General features: G+C 42.5%; 1 protein-coding gene across 1 annotated transcript; it reads left to right on the top strand.

Moving 5' to 3' along the window:
* The first annotated feature begins 399 nt into the window (after window positions 1-399).
* LOC137475601 (ciliary microtubule associated protein 1A-like) lies at window positions 400-2714 on the top strand. Its single transcript, XM_068193045.1, has 6 exons — window positions 400-860; window positions 986-1186; window positions 1412-1513; window positions 1865-1986; window positions 2352-2489; window positions 2600-2714. Exons 1-6 carry the CDS (start codon window positions 755-757, stop codon window positions 2693-2695), a joined length of 765 nt encoding a protein of 254 aa, XP_068049146.1. The 5' UTR covers window positions 400-754; the 3' UTR covers window positions 2696-2714.
* Window positions 2715-14942: the final 12228 nt, after the last annotated feature.

The raw sequence follows: 14942 nt of genomic DNA, 5'->3' as shown, positions 1-14942 counted from the left end.
CCTCTGTCAGCTCTCTCAGCTCTGTGGCTAGCAGTTCAGTCAGACACAAGCAATTGGACAAAAGACCTGTGCTCAGGCATCACTATAGAAAGGGCTGTGCTGGGTCTCTGGGCACATGGGGACACAAGCAAGTCTGTGTGAGGAACAACCTGGGGCTGCCCCACACTGCACTGAGCCAGGTCCATGGCAGCCCCATGCCCAGCCCCAGAGGAGCCCTGCAGGCAATACGGCAGTGCGGCAGCACGAGCAGCTTAAGGGTCTCAACATCACAGTGGGCTTTGCTCATCACTGGGTGAGAATGGTCCTTTGGGATGTCACCTGGTGATGGATGTCAATGATGACGGTTCCACCTAGCAATGGATTATGATGTCACAGCTTGTGTCCCTCCCTGCACTTCACCCAGTCAGTGCCACGCTCCAGCTGAACAAGTTCGCATTAGACACACTGGAGGCTACCTCCCAGCCAGGCCAGCACTGCGCTTCTCCACTGCTGATGGCCTGACAAACAATCATTGCCTGAGGGCACAGCAGGGACTTCTTGCTGCATCTTTGCTTCTAACTTGCTGCTTCCCTCCATTCTTCCTTCTCCTCAATCTGCTACTTGCTGTTACTCTTCATTTTCCTTCACTTTCTTTTGTGATGCTAGTTTTGCTTTCTTCTTGCTCTGGGCTACAGGAAAGTTCCGTACCAGTGCTGTGTCAGAGAAGCCCTTTGGTAGCTCTCCTGTTTTTCCTGTAGTTTATCTAGCCACCAGCATGGAGGGACCCTGGGTAGGCATCTGGAGACCTCATCCCCGACGGGGCCCAATCCTTGCAGAATTCAGCACCCCAGGTCCCAAGTACTGGATCCCTGGAACGACAGGTAAACCGACTATCAGGGGAGCTAATGGCAGCAGGAGGCACAGCACACTGCCTGCTTCCAGTTAGAAAAACTCCTTTTGCTACACAGTTGCAGGCACAGGTCCTTTCACAGGCTTTTCTTCCCAGGTCATATGGCTCATGATCCCACCAAAGACAGAGCCCCTGCATACTCATTTCGAGGGACCAAAGCACCCTCCGCAGAAACGTGCTCACCAGGTCCTCGGTACTTCATCGAATCATCCATTACTAAGACTGGGAAGCAAGTGGCTCCATTGGCACTTGTGACAGCACGTCCCAAGACCAAGACTCTGGTCACTCCTGGACCCAGTGAGTAGTATTTCTGCAGCCCTTCTTCCAGGCCAGACAAGCATGCCTTACTGTTGCCCTGTGACACTAGGGCACAAAACCCTCTGCTCATGCCCTGAATGGGCCTCAGAGTGTTCCAGAAAGAAAACAAGCAAGACTGAGCTCCTCCTCCTGACTTCTCTTCTTTGGCTTGCAGTTAGGTTCCCGGGTTCACTTCTTTTCTTCTTGTCTCTTTCTCTGTCCCAGGTGACTACACCACGGATCCTGCCAACAAACATGTCTACTATACCGCACCGGTGAATAGCCTGGTGTCCCGACCCAAGGACTTAAAAGGTTTTCGAACACCAGGTACGGAACTTGGGGAAACAGACACTCTCACAGTCTGCATATCCTCCAGGAGCATCTGCATCTTCTTCAACAGGCCTAGCAAAAAGCCTAAGCAGCAAGACACAGTGTGTGCTCAACAAGCTTTTTGCTGTCCCACAGCATCAACTTCTCCCATCTCACAGAAGAACTGGCAGCTCTGCTTTCAAAGAGCCAAGGCACACCACATGCAACAAAAGACAGAGGCACTGGGATGAGGGGCAGGAAACCTTTCCTGCTCCTCACAGCCAGCTTGGCAGGCTGACTCTCTTCCACCTAGGCATTGCACCCTTTCCCACAGGACTGATCTATGCTCTCTTCCTATTCAATTTCCAGGTCCTGCTGCCTACACCTTGCCCAGGGTTCTGGGACCTCACACAGTGTACACTCATGCCGAACCATGCTACTCCATGAAAGGGAAGAGTCAATACCAGAGCTGTTTTCATGACCTGGCAATGGTGAGCTGTACTTCTTTGTTCTCTCACAGCAGCAGCAGAAGCTCAGCTGCTCTGCTCAGGGCAGCAGCCCAAGAAGCCACAGGGCCTCTGGCTCTGCTATTACCAGTAACACCTACACCTGCAGCCCCTTATTGTTCCCCACCAGCAGCTTTGGCACGGTACAGCTCTCTGGCACTAATGGCACTAATGTCCCTCGTCCTCTGTGAAATTTACCTCTCTTCCCAAGGAGCCCTCATTCCCAAGGCTCCAGACCTGCCACACTGCTCCTCTGGCCAGACACCTAAAGCAGCACACAGTACTCGTGGGCACCCAGCAAGAATCCACACTGCCTCTTGTACCCACCAATTTCATTGCTTCACTTGCAGACGCCAGGTCCTGCGGCATTTGCCAAGGTGGATACGGACATCTACAAAACCAGGGCTCCCAAGTACACAATGGGACTAAAAACCAAACTTCCTGGCAAGGGAATGTTTCCAGGTCCAGCAGAATACAGCCTGGGAAAGGTAAGGCAGTCAGCCCACCAATGTGTTGTGCTGCACAGCTTTCATTTGAGGACAACTCTGGAGAATGAGGCACCATTTTCACCTCTTTTCTTCCCAATTTCCCTTTCCAGTTGTCAGTGACCAAGGCCCGGGATCCTGCCTACACTTTTGGACTCCGACATTCTCTCTACAAAGCTTCTTTAATACCTGAAACACATCTTGATTAAAGACAGATACCTGAAGAAATCTTTTTCTGTCCTTCCTTTGCAGCAGGGTGTGTGTGTGTGGACCACTGGCTTCACTGTCTCATGTCTATGCCTCAGTCAAAACATGGTAGGATGAAGGTGAGGGGAGAGCAGCAAGGTGACTGCGTGAACCAGGCTAACATCTCCAACAGTACTGTTTCACCTAACCAGAGCAAAACACTGTGAAAGCTTTCCAGCCCCGCCTTGCACACTCTCACCCCATGGCCCATGCTGGCCTCAAGGAAAAAGCCCATCTCAGTGTCCCCCTTTTCAGTGCACACGGGTAGCATCTGCTCAAGGTGTGCGCGGAAACACAGTTGCCCTGCATCCTCTCTTGCCACAGGCAGGGGCTCATTTCCACAGGCAAGTCCCCAGACCACTGAGAGCTAAGGAGAAAGAACCATTATTCCCAGTCTGAAAATGGAATAATCATAGGATCCTGCAACAGCCCAGGTGGGAAGGAATCTCATCCAACCCTCGTGTGGGAGATGCAGCCTGGAAGAGACTAGCCAGCACCCAGCCAACCACTAACTTGATTGTGGCCAGTGATGGGACTCTACTGTGCCCCTGGGGAGGCTGTTTCTCCTCTCTGGCTGAGTGGTGATGCCAAAAGGATTTGCCCCTGGTTGCTAGGGAGCAGGGTGGGAATTGGTGTAGGCAGCTCTCACAGGTGCTCCAAGGCAGGAGCCTCTCTCAGCTCTATGGCCAGCACTTCAGTCAGACTCAGCCCATTAGACAAAGGCCCTGTGTTCTGGCACCATGGGACTGGAAAGGGCTGTGCTGTGCATGGGAAAGAAGCAGGTCTTTGTGAGGACAAACTGGGGCTGCCCCACGGGGCACTGAGCCCGTTACGTGCAGACCCATGCCCAGCCCCAGCGGAGCCCCACAGGCAATACGGCAGCGCTGCAGCACCGACCGACCCCGGCTGGCCCAAACCTCCCGCCGGCAGCGTCCGGGTGCTGGTGAACCCGAGGGAAAGGCTACGTGTGCCAGACTGCGGGGAGGCGGAAGGCAAATTCTCGGGACGGCGACACACAGTCCCGCCGCGTCCTCTGCGAACAGGCGTGCCGCAATAGGCCTTGTCCGGCGGTGCCGAGCTGGAACACGGTGTGTCGAGGAGCTGCAGCGTCGGGACCTCGGGCAGAGCGGGCCCGGGCTGGAACACGGTGTGTCGAGGAGCTGCAGCGTCGGGACCTCGGGCAGAGCGGGCCCGGGCTGGAACACGGTGTGTCGAGGAGCTGCAGCGTCGGGACCTCGGGCAGAGCGGGCGCAGGCGCTCCTGAGCCCGGCTCCGGGCAGGAGCCAGTAGCTCCGACTGCGAAAGGGGAGCAATGGCTAGTGGGGTTTAATTTCCTCATTATCTGAGTAAACGGCAGTAAATTACACTAATCTCCTCCAACCGAATCCGTTTCACGCGTCGTTATCTCAGTTCACGAGCTTTTCCACCTTGTTTTCCGTTCCTGTTTTCCTGCTGAGAAGGGGCCGCGGGGACCTTGATTGCGTGCGGCTCCTCTCAGTCGAACCCCGAGCAGGCATCTTCCTTTTTAGGCCTTCAGGTGCCCTTCTCTTCTTTTTGAAATGCCAGTGGTTAAAGGGAAGTATTTTAACTGAAATTACTTGAAGATCTAAGTGAGTTAGAAAGATTACAGGAGAACACAAAGTTAGAATAGGAAAAGATTTGTCAAAAGTTGCTGTTGCAGGGGAAGGACAAAGGCAAATGAAACTTTAGTTAATAGACTGGATATTCAGTCTTTTGTGGTGCAGGAAATTTTTTTAACTTGTTTTTTTAATCTGCAAAATAAATTTCATCCTACCTGCATTCACAGATGAGGTCAGCGATGATGTGCTCTATGAGAACAGTGCTGAGGCAGCAGTGGACAGATTTTGTTCTGGACAGGTTTTGTACCCCCGTGAGTAAGGTGTGCTTGTCTCACGTGGAAGAAAAGCTGGAGAAATGGTACTCAGGGTGACCTCGGTCTTCATACTGGGACATCCACAAATGTGCAGTACTGGAGCTGAGTCCTTCCCATTCACAGCGATACAGGGGTGAATGTAGTGCTGAGTACCTGCAGAGCAGCTGTCTGTGATGGATGTTTGGCTCCTTGCAATGTGTTAAACTTACAGTTTGTTAAGTGGAAGCAGCAGATGTGCTGTGATCCCCCAGCTGTTCTCCTCCCCCCTCTGCCCCTGCCCCATCCTTCATTATTCCTGCTTTACCTGTCATCTCAGGAATTGTATACATGTATCCTAGTGTGCTGAACTCTGCCATGGTGTGGCCGCATAGGTGATGAAACCTCCAGGTGCCCACCCAGGCTCGATCCATATTGGTAGCTACAGAGTCTATGGCAAGAATAAGGACCACAGCACTGCCAGGCCCAGTGCCACACGGGAGCTTGCTCTGATGGGTCTTCTCCTATTTTCTCATATTGCTAGAAGATTCAAGGGTGATCCCCTCTGCTCAGCACTCATCAGGCCTCATTCAGGCATTATGTCCTTTTTGGGTTCCTGGAGACAAGCTGGCAAATTTAAGAGGCTCAGGGTTAGGTTGGGAAGGTCTGTGTGGATGGGACTGGTTCAGAATGGAGTAGAGAAGGCCTTGGTGCACCTCACAACCTGGTGCCTATGGGTAAGGCAACTAATATATTTTCCTCTTGAAAACACAACAAGCAGACCTTGATGATGTCTGCAAAGCAGAAACATGCAATGAAAGAAAAGACAGCATGATTTTTTTGTTTATCTAAAAGCTGTATGTTCTTGTAGTTTTGGGTCACATAATATGAATGCAAGTTTGAATGCCTCAGACTTCTGTTTCATGTCTTATTTTCCAATGGTCCCTTAATTTATGTTTTTGTCCTAGGGAGAGTGATTTGGGCCTGGTGTTTTTAAGCAGAATTTTCTGCTGAAGATAATGTTTAGGAACACCTCTATGCTGCCACTTTTGGGAGTTTGACACCCTGAGCGTGCAAATGAATTCAAGAGAGGCCTTTCCCCAGAATGAAGAAGAAATGGAGCAGACTCCTGTCTGCATTGTCAGGTCATGCAAAAAAAGCTGGATGCCAGCCACAGATGCAGAGTGTTTTCAGACTTCTCTCCGGTGAGTAAAAATAGATAAGTTCTCCATACATTGGAACTGACAGCGTGCTTAGAAATTATCGAAAATACTGGTGGGTCTAATAAGTTACTTTCATGTTTAAGTTTGCATCTTCATTTTAGGGAAGAGTTGTTGATGGGGAATTTGTCAAAAACATTAGTGACAGTGTTACTAGCTCACAGTCTTAATGATGTGAAAGCAAACAGCATGTGCATTCTAAGACACTGAATCTCAACCACCCAAAAGACAAGGCCCAAGACAACTGACTCTCTTCCTGAGACTGTGATTTGTGACTGATCTGGGTTGCTGAGGTTTCCGAACATTAACCTGAATAGTTTAAATATTTCCAGATTGAAAAGCTTTTTGTAGTCGGAAAATCTGAAGTGGCTGCCGGTCCTCTTTAAGAGAAGCCTGTGTAGTTCACTTGTTATGGGTTTGCTTGTTCTGTAAAAGTTTGCAGAAGAGAATCTTTATCACAGCTCTGTTTTGTTTTCTATAGTTGTTTTTGGACATGCATGACCACAGGCAATTGCTCTCTATCTGGGGGAAATTCTTTTTTAGACTAAAATGTGATGAGGTGGTGTATCCACTTTAATACGTTCCTACATTTGAGAATAAAGGATAAGCTATGTTATACACCAGGAAAAAACCCAAACAAAACGAAACATCCTTATTCTATATTCATTTTTTCTCTGGAAGGGATTTAAGGACTCTGGCCATCTGGATGTCTGGCAACTCAGTCAGAGCTGTGGCTACTGTGTGTGTGCAGATTAACTGTGTAGCACATGCACAGTAAGTCCAATGTGTCCAGTACACATCAGACCTGCTGCACATGTGCTGCACAGATGGTCTGTACATACACAGTAAATCAGCTATGTTAAGCCTACTGCGCATATGCAAACCATCTGTGCATTGCACATATGTATATTTTGCATGGGAAATCCCTAGTCAGAGCATGAAAGGTTGTGGCAAAGAGGAACTCCAGTGGTAAAGAGACCGTGAGAGAGTCTGACAGTGGCATAAATTAAAGCAGCTCCTTGCCTGTTTTTGCTCATGTCTGGGCCAAAGCTGCAAATAAGTTCCTCAGAATCAGAAAATGTGACTAGCTGCTCAACAGTTTCAATCTCTCTAACAATTGGCTGCCGGAGAGAATCTGTATCAAAACCATTAGTTTTAAAGGCAGTGATTATCAGCTAGAACTGCAGCTAGTTTGTCAGGTAGCTCAAAATGAACAAGGTCTGGTATTTTACTTATCCAATAAAATAGTGATGCATATGATGCAGGCCTCAGGGGTATGTTTAGTCAATTATCTTTCTTTTATTTCCCAGTAATCCTTTTGCATCTCATCTAATATTCAGCATTTTTACATAGGCTGTTTGAAACTGACCAAGATGCTTACTGGTTAGTACATAGGCACTGTTTACATATGTGTAGAAAAATAGTATCTTTTCAGTCTATATGCAAGTTATTGCTTATTATGTTTATGGTACATCTTTAAATCCCAGTTCTGACAATGGCAAGGAGGCTCTTTAAACTATGTCTGTTTTAGGTCTATCTCTAATGAGTTCTAATGATCTGAAGTTAAGAACCCCTTTTTTATCTCACAAGGCATCACTGCTCATCTAACCAACACACACTTGAGGGAAGAGATACCTTCATAGGCTTGAGAAGTGGGCCAGTGTCAACCTCCTGAACTTCAACAACGCCAAGTGAAAGGTCACACACCTGGATTGTAGCAATCATCATTTTCAATGCAGGCTTAGTGGTGAATGGATTGAGAGCAGCCCTGCAGAGAAGGACCTAGGTATACTGCTGGATCAAAAATTATATATGAGCCAGCGATGTATGTATGCATCCCAGAAAGCAAGTTTTACCCTGAGCTTCATAAAAGAAGTGTGCTGTTCACTGGGCTGAGGCTTTCCCCCACTGCAGCCCTTTGCACTGTTGTCATACCTGTCCAGCCCACTCTAAATAGCTTGTTCATTTCCTCCCAACCTTCTCACCAAACAAGTCCAAGCCTTACCCATCTGAATGTCCTGTCTCAAATGCCCAGTATATACTTCCTCTAACAAGTCATGTTCCTTAATTAATATTCTCTCCCCTTCCCACTCCTACCTGTCTATGCTTAATGTTGTATTTCTGCTTTTATTCCTGGTTTCTCATTGAAAATTGTCAATAGCTATATGCAGTGAATTTATTCCTACTTTTATTCTGAGAAGAGCTGTAACTTTCTTGGCCAAGAACTTCCAGAAAAAATCAGCTTCAATCAAATACTATCAAGGCCAGGCTTTACAAGTTTATTAATACTGTAATAACACTACTGTGTAGTAAATCATATGAAGTGAATGCTTGAAGTGCTAGATTCCACTGCACTGTAAATAATCCATTGAACCAAAAGGAAATACCCAAGTGAACAAATGAGGCAGAATTTTTCTGTAATACAAATTAAAAACATATACCTCAGAGTTGGGCTGATTTTGAAAGAAGATGCTGGAAATGTGATAAAAGTGCAACAAACAATAAAGTGTGATGTATGAAGTGATCTGTCATTTCTAGTCAGAGTTCCCTCCTCAGTAAGATGCAAGATAGATGGGGCACTAAAAGAGAAAGAAAGAAAGAAAGAAAGAAAAAGAAAGAAAGAAAGAAAGAAAAGAAAGAAAGAAAAGTAAGTAAGGAAGGAAGAAAGAAAGAGAAAGGCAGGCTCTAAGGAAAGGGGGATAGGGATAGGGTTAGGAAAATTGTAGATTATTTGAGGCCATCTCCTTGACCCTAGCCTACCTCCACTGGTGCAACCACTGGTCAGGGTGAAGTAAAGCTGACAATAGCTATTCATCATACTATAGACTTGAATGTAAAATGAAAACCACAACTACCTCATATGATACAAGTACATACAGGAAGGGATTAAATCAATGAAAGATGTTATCCCAAAGCAAAATAGCAATTCCTATTAAATTCAGCTCTTACTCGAAGGAGCTGATTTTTCCCTGCCTTAAGCTACAAACACATGCATGCAATACACCCTTGTAGTCAGGTGTGTTGGAATTCTGTAGGAGTTTCTTGACCCACCCCTCCAATTAATTTTGTCATCAAGCTGCATATAATGTTCCCATGAATGATTTGCTTTCAAAGATGAGCAAATGATGTACAGTGAGGAAAATAGTAATTATTTGCTTTCAGAGAGACCGCTTGGTTTTCCTAACTTTGTTTACTTCAAAAGCTGGTAATGGTTTTAATTTTTTTTTGCCTGAATAAAAGAATCAAAAAAATACCAACCTTAGAACACCTGACATTTCTTCCTGTAAAATCTTCTTCCTTGAAAGGCAGAAGTACAGCAGGTAACAGATCATAGTCAGGAATTTCTGCAGCTGGGCTGATACATGAAAGTAAAAGAGCTCCTTTAAAAAAAACCAAACCAAACGCATCTCTGTTCTTCCTTTTGTTTTTCAGCATCCCTAAAGGAGGAAAATTCAACATCAAGTGTCACAGGACCTTGGTGTAAATATCTCAAAACAGTCTATTAATCTTGGCTAACAAAACACACATTTTTCAAATTTCTCAAGGCTGTGCTGCAATCCTGGGCCATTCTGGGAACATCTTAAAAAAAAAAAACGTGTGCATGTCTATGCACACATTCTTTGAATGACCCCTTCATTCTTCAAAGAATGGGATTGTCCATAAATTTCTGCTCTTTGTACTAAAGTACATTAATTAAAAATATCTGGTTAATGTGACCTTGCTATTTTCAGACCTGCAAAATGGATTATCCATATACAACTACAGCTTCACTGTTTAAACTAAATCTGTCTTAAAATAACTGCAACGCCTTCTCTTCCTTCCTTTAGCCCTAAAAATAACAATTGTCACAACTAAAGAACGCAGCAGTACTTCAGTTATTTGTCACAAATCACTCACAGACAACAACTTCAGTTCCTTGTTATAATTGGACAGTGAAAATGTTGAAGGGTTTCTAAAATAGAGGTGTTGGCCCCTTTGATTGACAGGTACCATAGAACTGCAGTCTGTCCAACCTTCTTCCCAAAAGCTGAGATCTCCTTCAAAACCTTAGGAAAATTTTTATACTCAATGGAAGTTGTTTATTTAAAGCATTGGTGCATGGAAATGAGTAATAAATCAATCAGCATTTGCTGTTGGTCAGCAGGTGGTGAGTATTTACATTGTGCATTACTTGATGAGTTGTTTTTCTTGACTGTTATCTCTCTTTACTATTATTATAATTTCTTTTTTGTTTCAATTATTTAACTGTTATCTCAGCCTAGGAGTTTCACCTTTGCTTCTCCTCCCCATTCCACTGAGGGGAGTATGGAGTTTGGATCCATCACTGAACAGAGGTGTATCCTTTCTTTGTAAGAGATCTGGCTTTAAATAAAGCCATTCTTCACATCCAGACACAGGCCCAAATTTCTTCTTGTCGCCATCTGGCTAATATTAACGTACTGCTTTAAAACTGTGTTGTTGCTAGCTTCCCAGACTTGCATCAGTCTTTTAAAAAAGTTTTATTTTTCACGATTACCGATTCACACATTCAATTTCAATCAGGAGAAGCAAACATATTTCATCCTAAGAAGTGCGCTAGCAACAGAATATGCAAGGAAAAGCTGCTTTATTATTTTGTTCGTGCGCTGTTTGGTTTGGTTTTATTTTTTTCTGACCAAAAAAAAGATTTAAAAAAAAAGAGTAGAAGCTAATGTGTTTGACAATTGATGAAATGACTTTGCATTTCTTCTGCTGGGAGCCAAAAAGAGGTGAGAATTAAGAACAGCCAGCTAGGGCTCTTGCACCCCATTGGAGTGAGTAGCACAGGCAAGGTTGTAGTCCATCAGTCACTTTTTATCCCGTGATGTTCTAAGTCAAAAGTCTGAGCTCTTGGGGCACACTTAGCACTCAGATTACCCAGACACTCTTGACTTTCCTGTTGGCATGTTTCCTGATATCACATATCAAGAAGCCTGGAAGCCTGTAGAGCTCTGACTCAAGGCAGCACTTGTAGACTTAATGGCTTTGGAAACCCTGATGTCTCTGTGGCTACAACCTTCCATATACATATTAATTAAACAAGGCTGGGACATGTGTTTGGGCATTATTTAGCAATCAGTTATACTATTTAAATGTAGAGAAGATCCTTGATGGTTTTAGTCCAAGAAAACTACAGTTTCCTAGTCAGGATCTGGGCAAGGTTCAGGAATCACATTAGGCCAGGGAACAGATAGTGTGCTGGGCATTGTGATGAATGAGAAATTATTGTGGCAGAAGAGAGGGAGTTTGGTTTCATAAACACACACTATGCCATGGTCTTTGATTTAAAAGCCAGAGAATGGTTATTTAAGAGTTTGGTTTGATAATGTATCATAGCCTCAAGGTATTCTGTCACATCTAGATTTTACAGAGTTTGCCTGCCATGTTTTGCAGGTATTGTGGTTTAACCAAAGCCAGGATGGCAGGTTTCCAGGATCTGCAGCTCTGGGTTGACTTTGCCAAAGGGGCTGCCACAGATTTAGTACAGAAATTTTCAATGTCTTGGGCTACATTGCCTGTAGTGAAAGGCACACATAACAGGGTTGTCCTAGGGCTATGATAATCCAATATTTCAAATGTATTCTTGCTCTCTATACCAAGTATGACCCAGCTGATACTTTGTAAAATGGTACTTTGATGATGCTTCTTTATTTATATCAGAGTTTATTAATTCTTTGATTGCAAAATAAAAGTTTAAAAAATAGTTCAGCTATAAGGACTGAGTTTTTTATGGGATGTAAACAAAATGTCTTATTTTCATAAACTTCAGGATGCTATACTAACTCTTATCAAGACTTTCACACCTGCCACATAAGGTATTTAATTTATCTTAAGAGATGTGACTAAAACTGTATAATTTCAAAAGGTTTGCATAGAGGTTGTTTTTACTCTTCTATCTACCTTTTTCATTTTCAAAAAACAGAGCAAATTAAAATAAACCACTGGAATATCCAAATTAGGTTAAGCAAGTGAAGGTCAAAGTTTGCATCCCTATAGCATTTTTGTTATATAAATAGACATTCATGTTTAAAATTATTACCTGAGGAAAATATCTTGGTATCTTTTTCTTTAATCTCATAATTCTTTCTACTGAAGATCTGAATTTTGGACACTACAGTAAAGCTTTTCAATATAGTATTTTAAGACTCTGCAATCCTTTACTTGTCTATTTCAGTCAGTCTTGGTAGCTTTAGTGTTCACAGGACATAGTGGTAATACTACTTATGTGATCCCAATCCATGGTTACCTTCATGAGATTGTAATATGGTGCTGTGGATTTAAAATGCATTTTAGATCCATAAAAGGCAACATACTCATCTGGCAGGATTTTAAGCTAAGGCTATTTGTCTGGCATGTAGTATATTCCCTGTAATATTTGTTCATTTTAAAGGAAGATTGCCAGAGTTTGTTCTTAGTAATGGAGGTGGGAATGAGTAAAATCATTCCCCAAGGCTCAGATTCATTATTTGATACCATATGTCTAGTAAGACTGAGCAATCTAGGTATCATTAGAGCTGTTTTCCCATGAGAGTAATGGTACTCTATCACACACACAGACTCAAGAACCCTGTGTGTGAGCTTTGGTATGACTAGGCGCACCATTAAAAATATTAAATGTGTGATAGATCCCACAGATATGTTCACTGTCCCCCTGTTTGAATTTATCCAGACTTCATGTCAGAAAATTTCCAGTCAGCTATTGGACTCTGCAAAGCAAGTACTATTCCTCAGATCCTTGCAGCCTCAGCTATCATAAATAAACTTTGCACCATTTACACTTAGGGAAGTTCAGCTGTTAATTACCACCACTTCAAAATTTGCTTCACCTTATTTTTCATGAGTGGAAATTCAGCAATAAGACCCATTTAAATAATTGTGACTTGGTTAGCACACAGCCAGGGTGTAACTGGAAATGGGAGCTGATGTAGAACAGTGGACGGTATTCTTAGATGTTCAGGCCAAACTATATTTTTTCCTCTTCATGAAAATTTCCTGTGATGGAGGACTAACACTTCCAAGATGTTGGCGCATCATTCGGGCTATAAGTAGAAAACAGAATTTAAAATATTTGAGATTGCTTTTTTTAGTTATGCTACTGTTATAGCAGCTTTGAGAGACACAGAAAAAGAAAAAGTAGAATTCCTGGGAAGACCTTGAGTAGAATATGGATTCTTTTTCTTCTGATGTTTGCTCCTAGGCAAGGTATTGGAGTTTGGGATTTTTTTTTTTTTTGTTCCAGGGGAAAAAAAGTTAATTACTTTTCTCTGTTTTAAATAAATGAATTAAAAAAATTACAACTGTTATTTACTATTCTAAGTCTTGAGGGAAGACTTGTATTCTTACAATGACTTACTTTCATTAATTGAGGTTCTTTAATAGCAAATGAAAATGACATAATTTTAAGGCAGCGTTTCACAAATTATTTTGTGTTGCCTCCACTTGCAAAGGATCTTCCATTCTCCATCAAAACATATGTAAGGCATGCTACTTTCAAATCAGAAAATAGGGTAAGACAGTCAAATTGTGTCCCATAGTTCAGAAAATCCTAGAACAGGCTGCATGGGAAATTATCTCATGATAATGATCATTGGAGTAAAAAATTGGTCTTTCTAAAAAACAGCAATTTTATTTAACTGTAAAAATAACTAGAGTTTTTGAAAGTAATATACCATACTGTTTTAACTTTAAAGCAGAGGGGAAAAAAGTCTGAGGAAGTTGGACATAACCTGTGAAATTAAATAGAGCTGGGAGGGCAAAGTTAAAGTATTAAACTTTAATGTTAGCTTAAAAAAAACTACTTCGAACAAATGTCAACTATAAACTATGCTTACAGGCATTTAAACTCACTAGCAGATGCTGACATGATAGACTGTTACTTTTGCTGCTCTAGTCAACACAGGAACAAATTAACATGGTACTCTGTGTCTTTGATTCCTGTCTTTACTTTGGTGTTGATAAGGTTTTAAGCTCTCTGGGCCTCTGTTCTTAGTCATTTTATATTAATTCATAGCTTCCTCCTTGTTCTTTTTGTAAGTTTAATTCGATATTGTGTTAGGTGAAATTTGCTTTATGATAATAGTGGTAATAAAGACTGATGGCATCTTTACTTAATGGAGCTATTTTGTGAATCTGTATAAAGCTTTTCTCATTGTGCCAAGAGCAGAGCATCTGTGATTATTGCAGTGTAGTTTAAAGCACTCAATTTGAGACAGAGAGACAAGTTCTGCTTTTGGCTGCCTAAGTAAAACTCTCTTTTCACTAGAAGCCAGATATCTGCAGTGGAAAACAATATTTGACTCCACAACATTGGGGCTGACCATCAGGACCAGAACAAGAAATTCCTTGGAGAAGAGCTGTGCATCTGTTTGTTCTCTTTTTGAAGACACAGTGACCTTTAAACTGTAATTAGAATTTTTGGATATTATTTTACAGTGTTCATCCAATAACAGCATTTCCAATTCTATAAAATTGTCTAAGTACATTCTATTCTGCACTTCTTTTTTGAGTGCAGTGGCCACTCAGAACTCAGGAAAGGAGGCTGCAGCTGTCTAGGCTAGAATTTGTCTAGGGAAGCAGGTTTAAAGACATGTCTTGTAAAAATGGTCTAGGAGATTTTCCCTGAAGATAGAAACTCCAAGTTCTTTCAATTTATTTAGAATAATAGTATTCCATCCTAGAAATCTGTACTATCCTAGATGGTGATTGAAAACAGAACAATGTGAGTGTCCCCAGCAACATCTGCTGAGTGATCTGATGGTTTTATAACTTGGTTTTATAATTTATTTTAGCTCATTTTCTTCCTTATGTAAGGTCAGTGTACGATGTTACTGTCTAAATGAATATTAACAGCAAAAAAAATATTGATCAATGTATTTCATGACATATAGTTTTCCTATATTAATAATATATTACGAAAGCAAAATATATTAGACTTAAAAATAAAAAAAGCAATGCTAAACTCCCCCCAGAACAAATAAAGTACTTTATGGACACATTATTAAAATCTCTAGAAAAGTTAAAAGGATATATTTTCATATAATTCTTTCTGATTTTTTTTTTTGCATTCAAATAAAAGAGACCTTCCTTAGATAGGGTTTTTTA

The sequence above is a fragment of the Anomalospiza imberbis genome, chromosome 6, assembly GCF_031753505.1.
Source record: "Anomalospiza imberbis isolate Cuckoo-Finch-1a 21T00152 chromosome 6, ASM3175350v1, whole genome shotgun sequence".
Classification (NCBI taxonomy): Eukaryota; Metazoa; Chordata; class Aves; order Passeriformes; family Viduidae; genus Anomalospiza; species Anomalospiza imberbis.
Note: the sequence above shows the minus strand (reverse complement) of the source record. Positions and strands in the feature narration are given on the sequence as shown.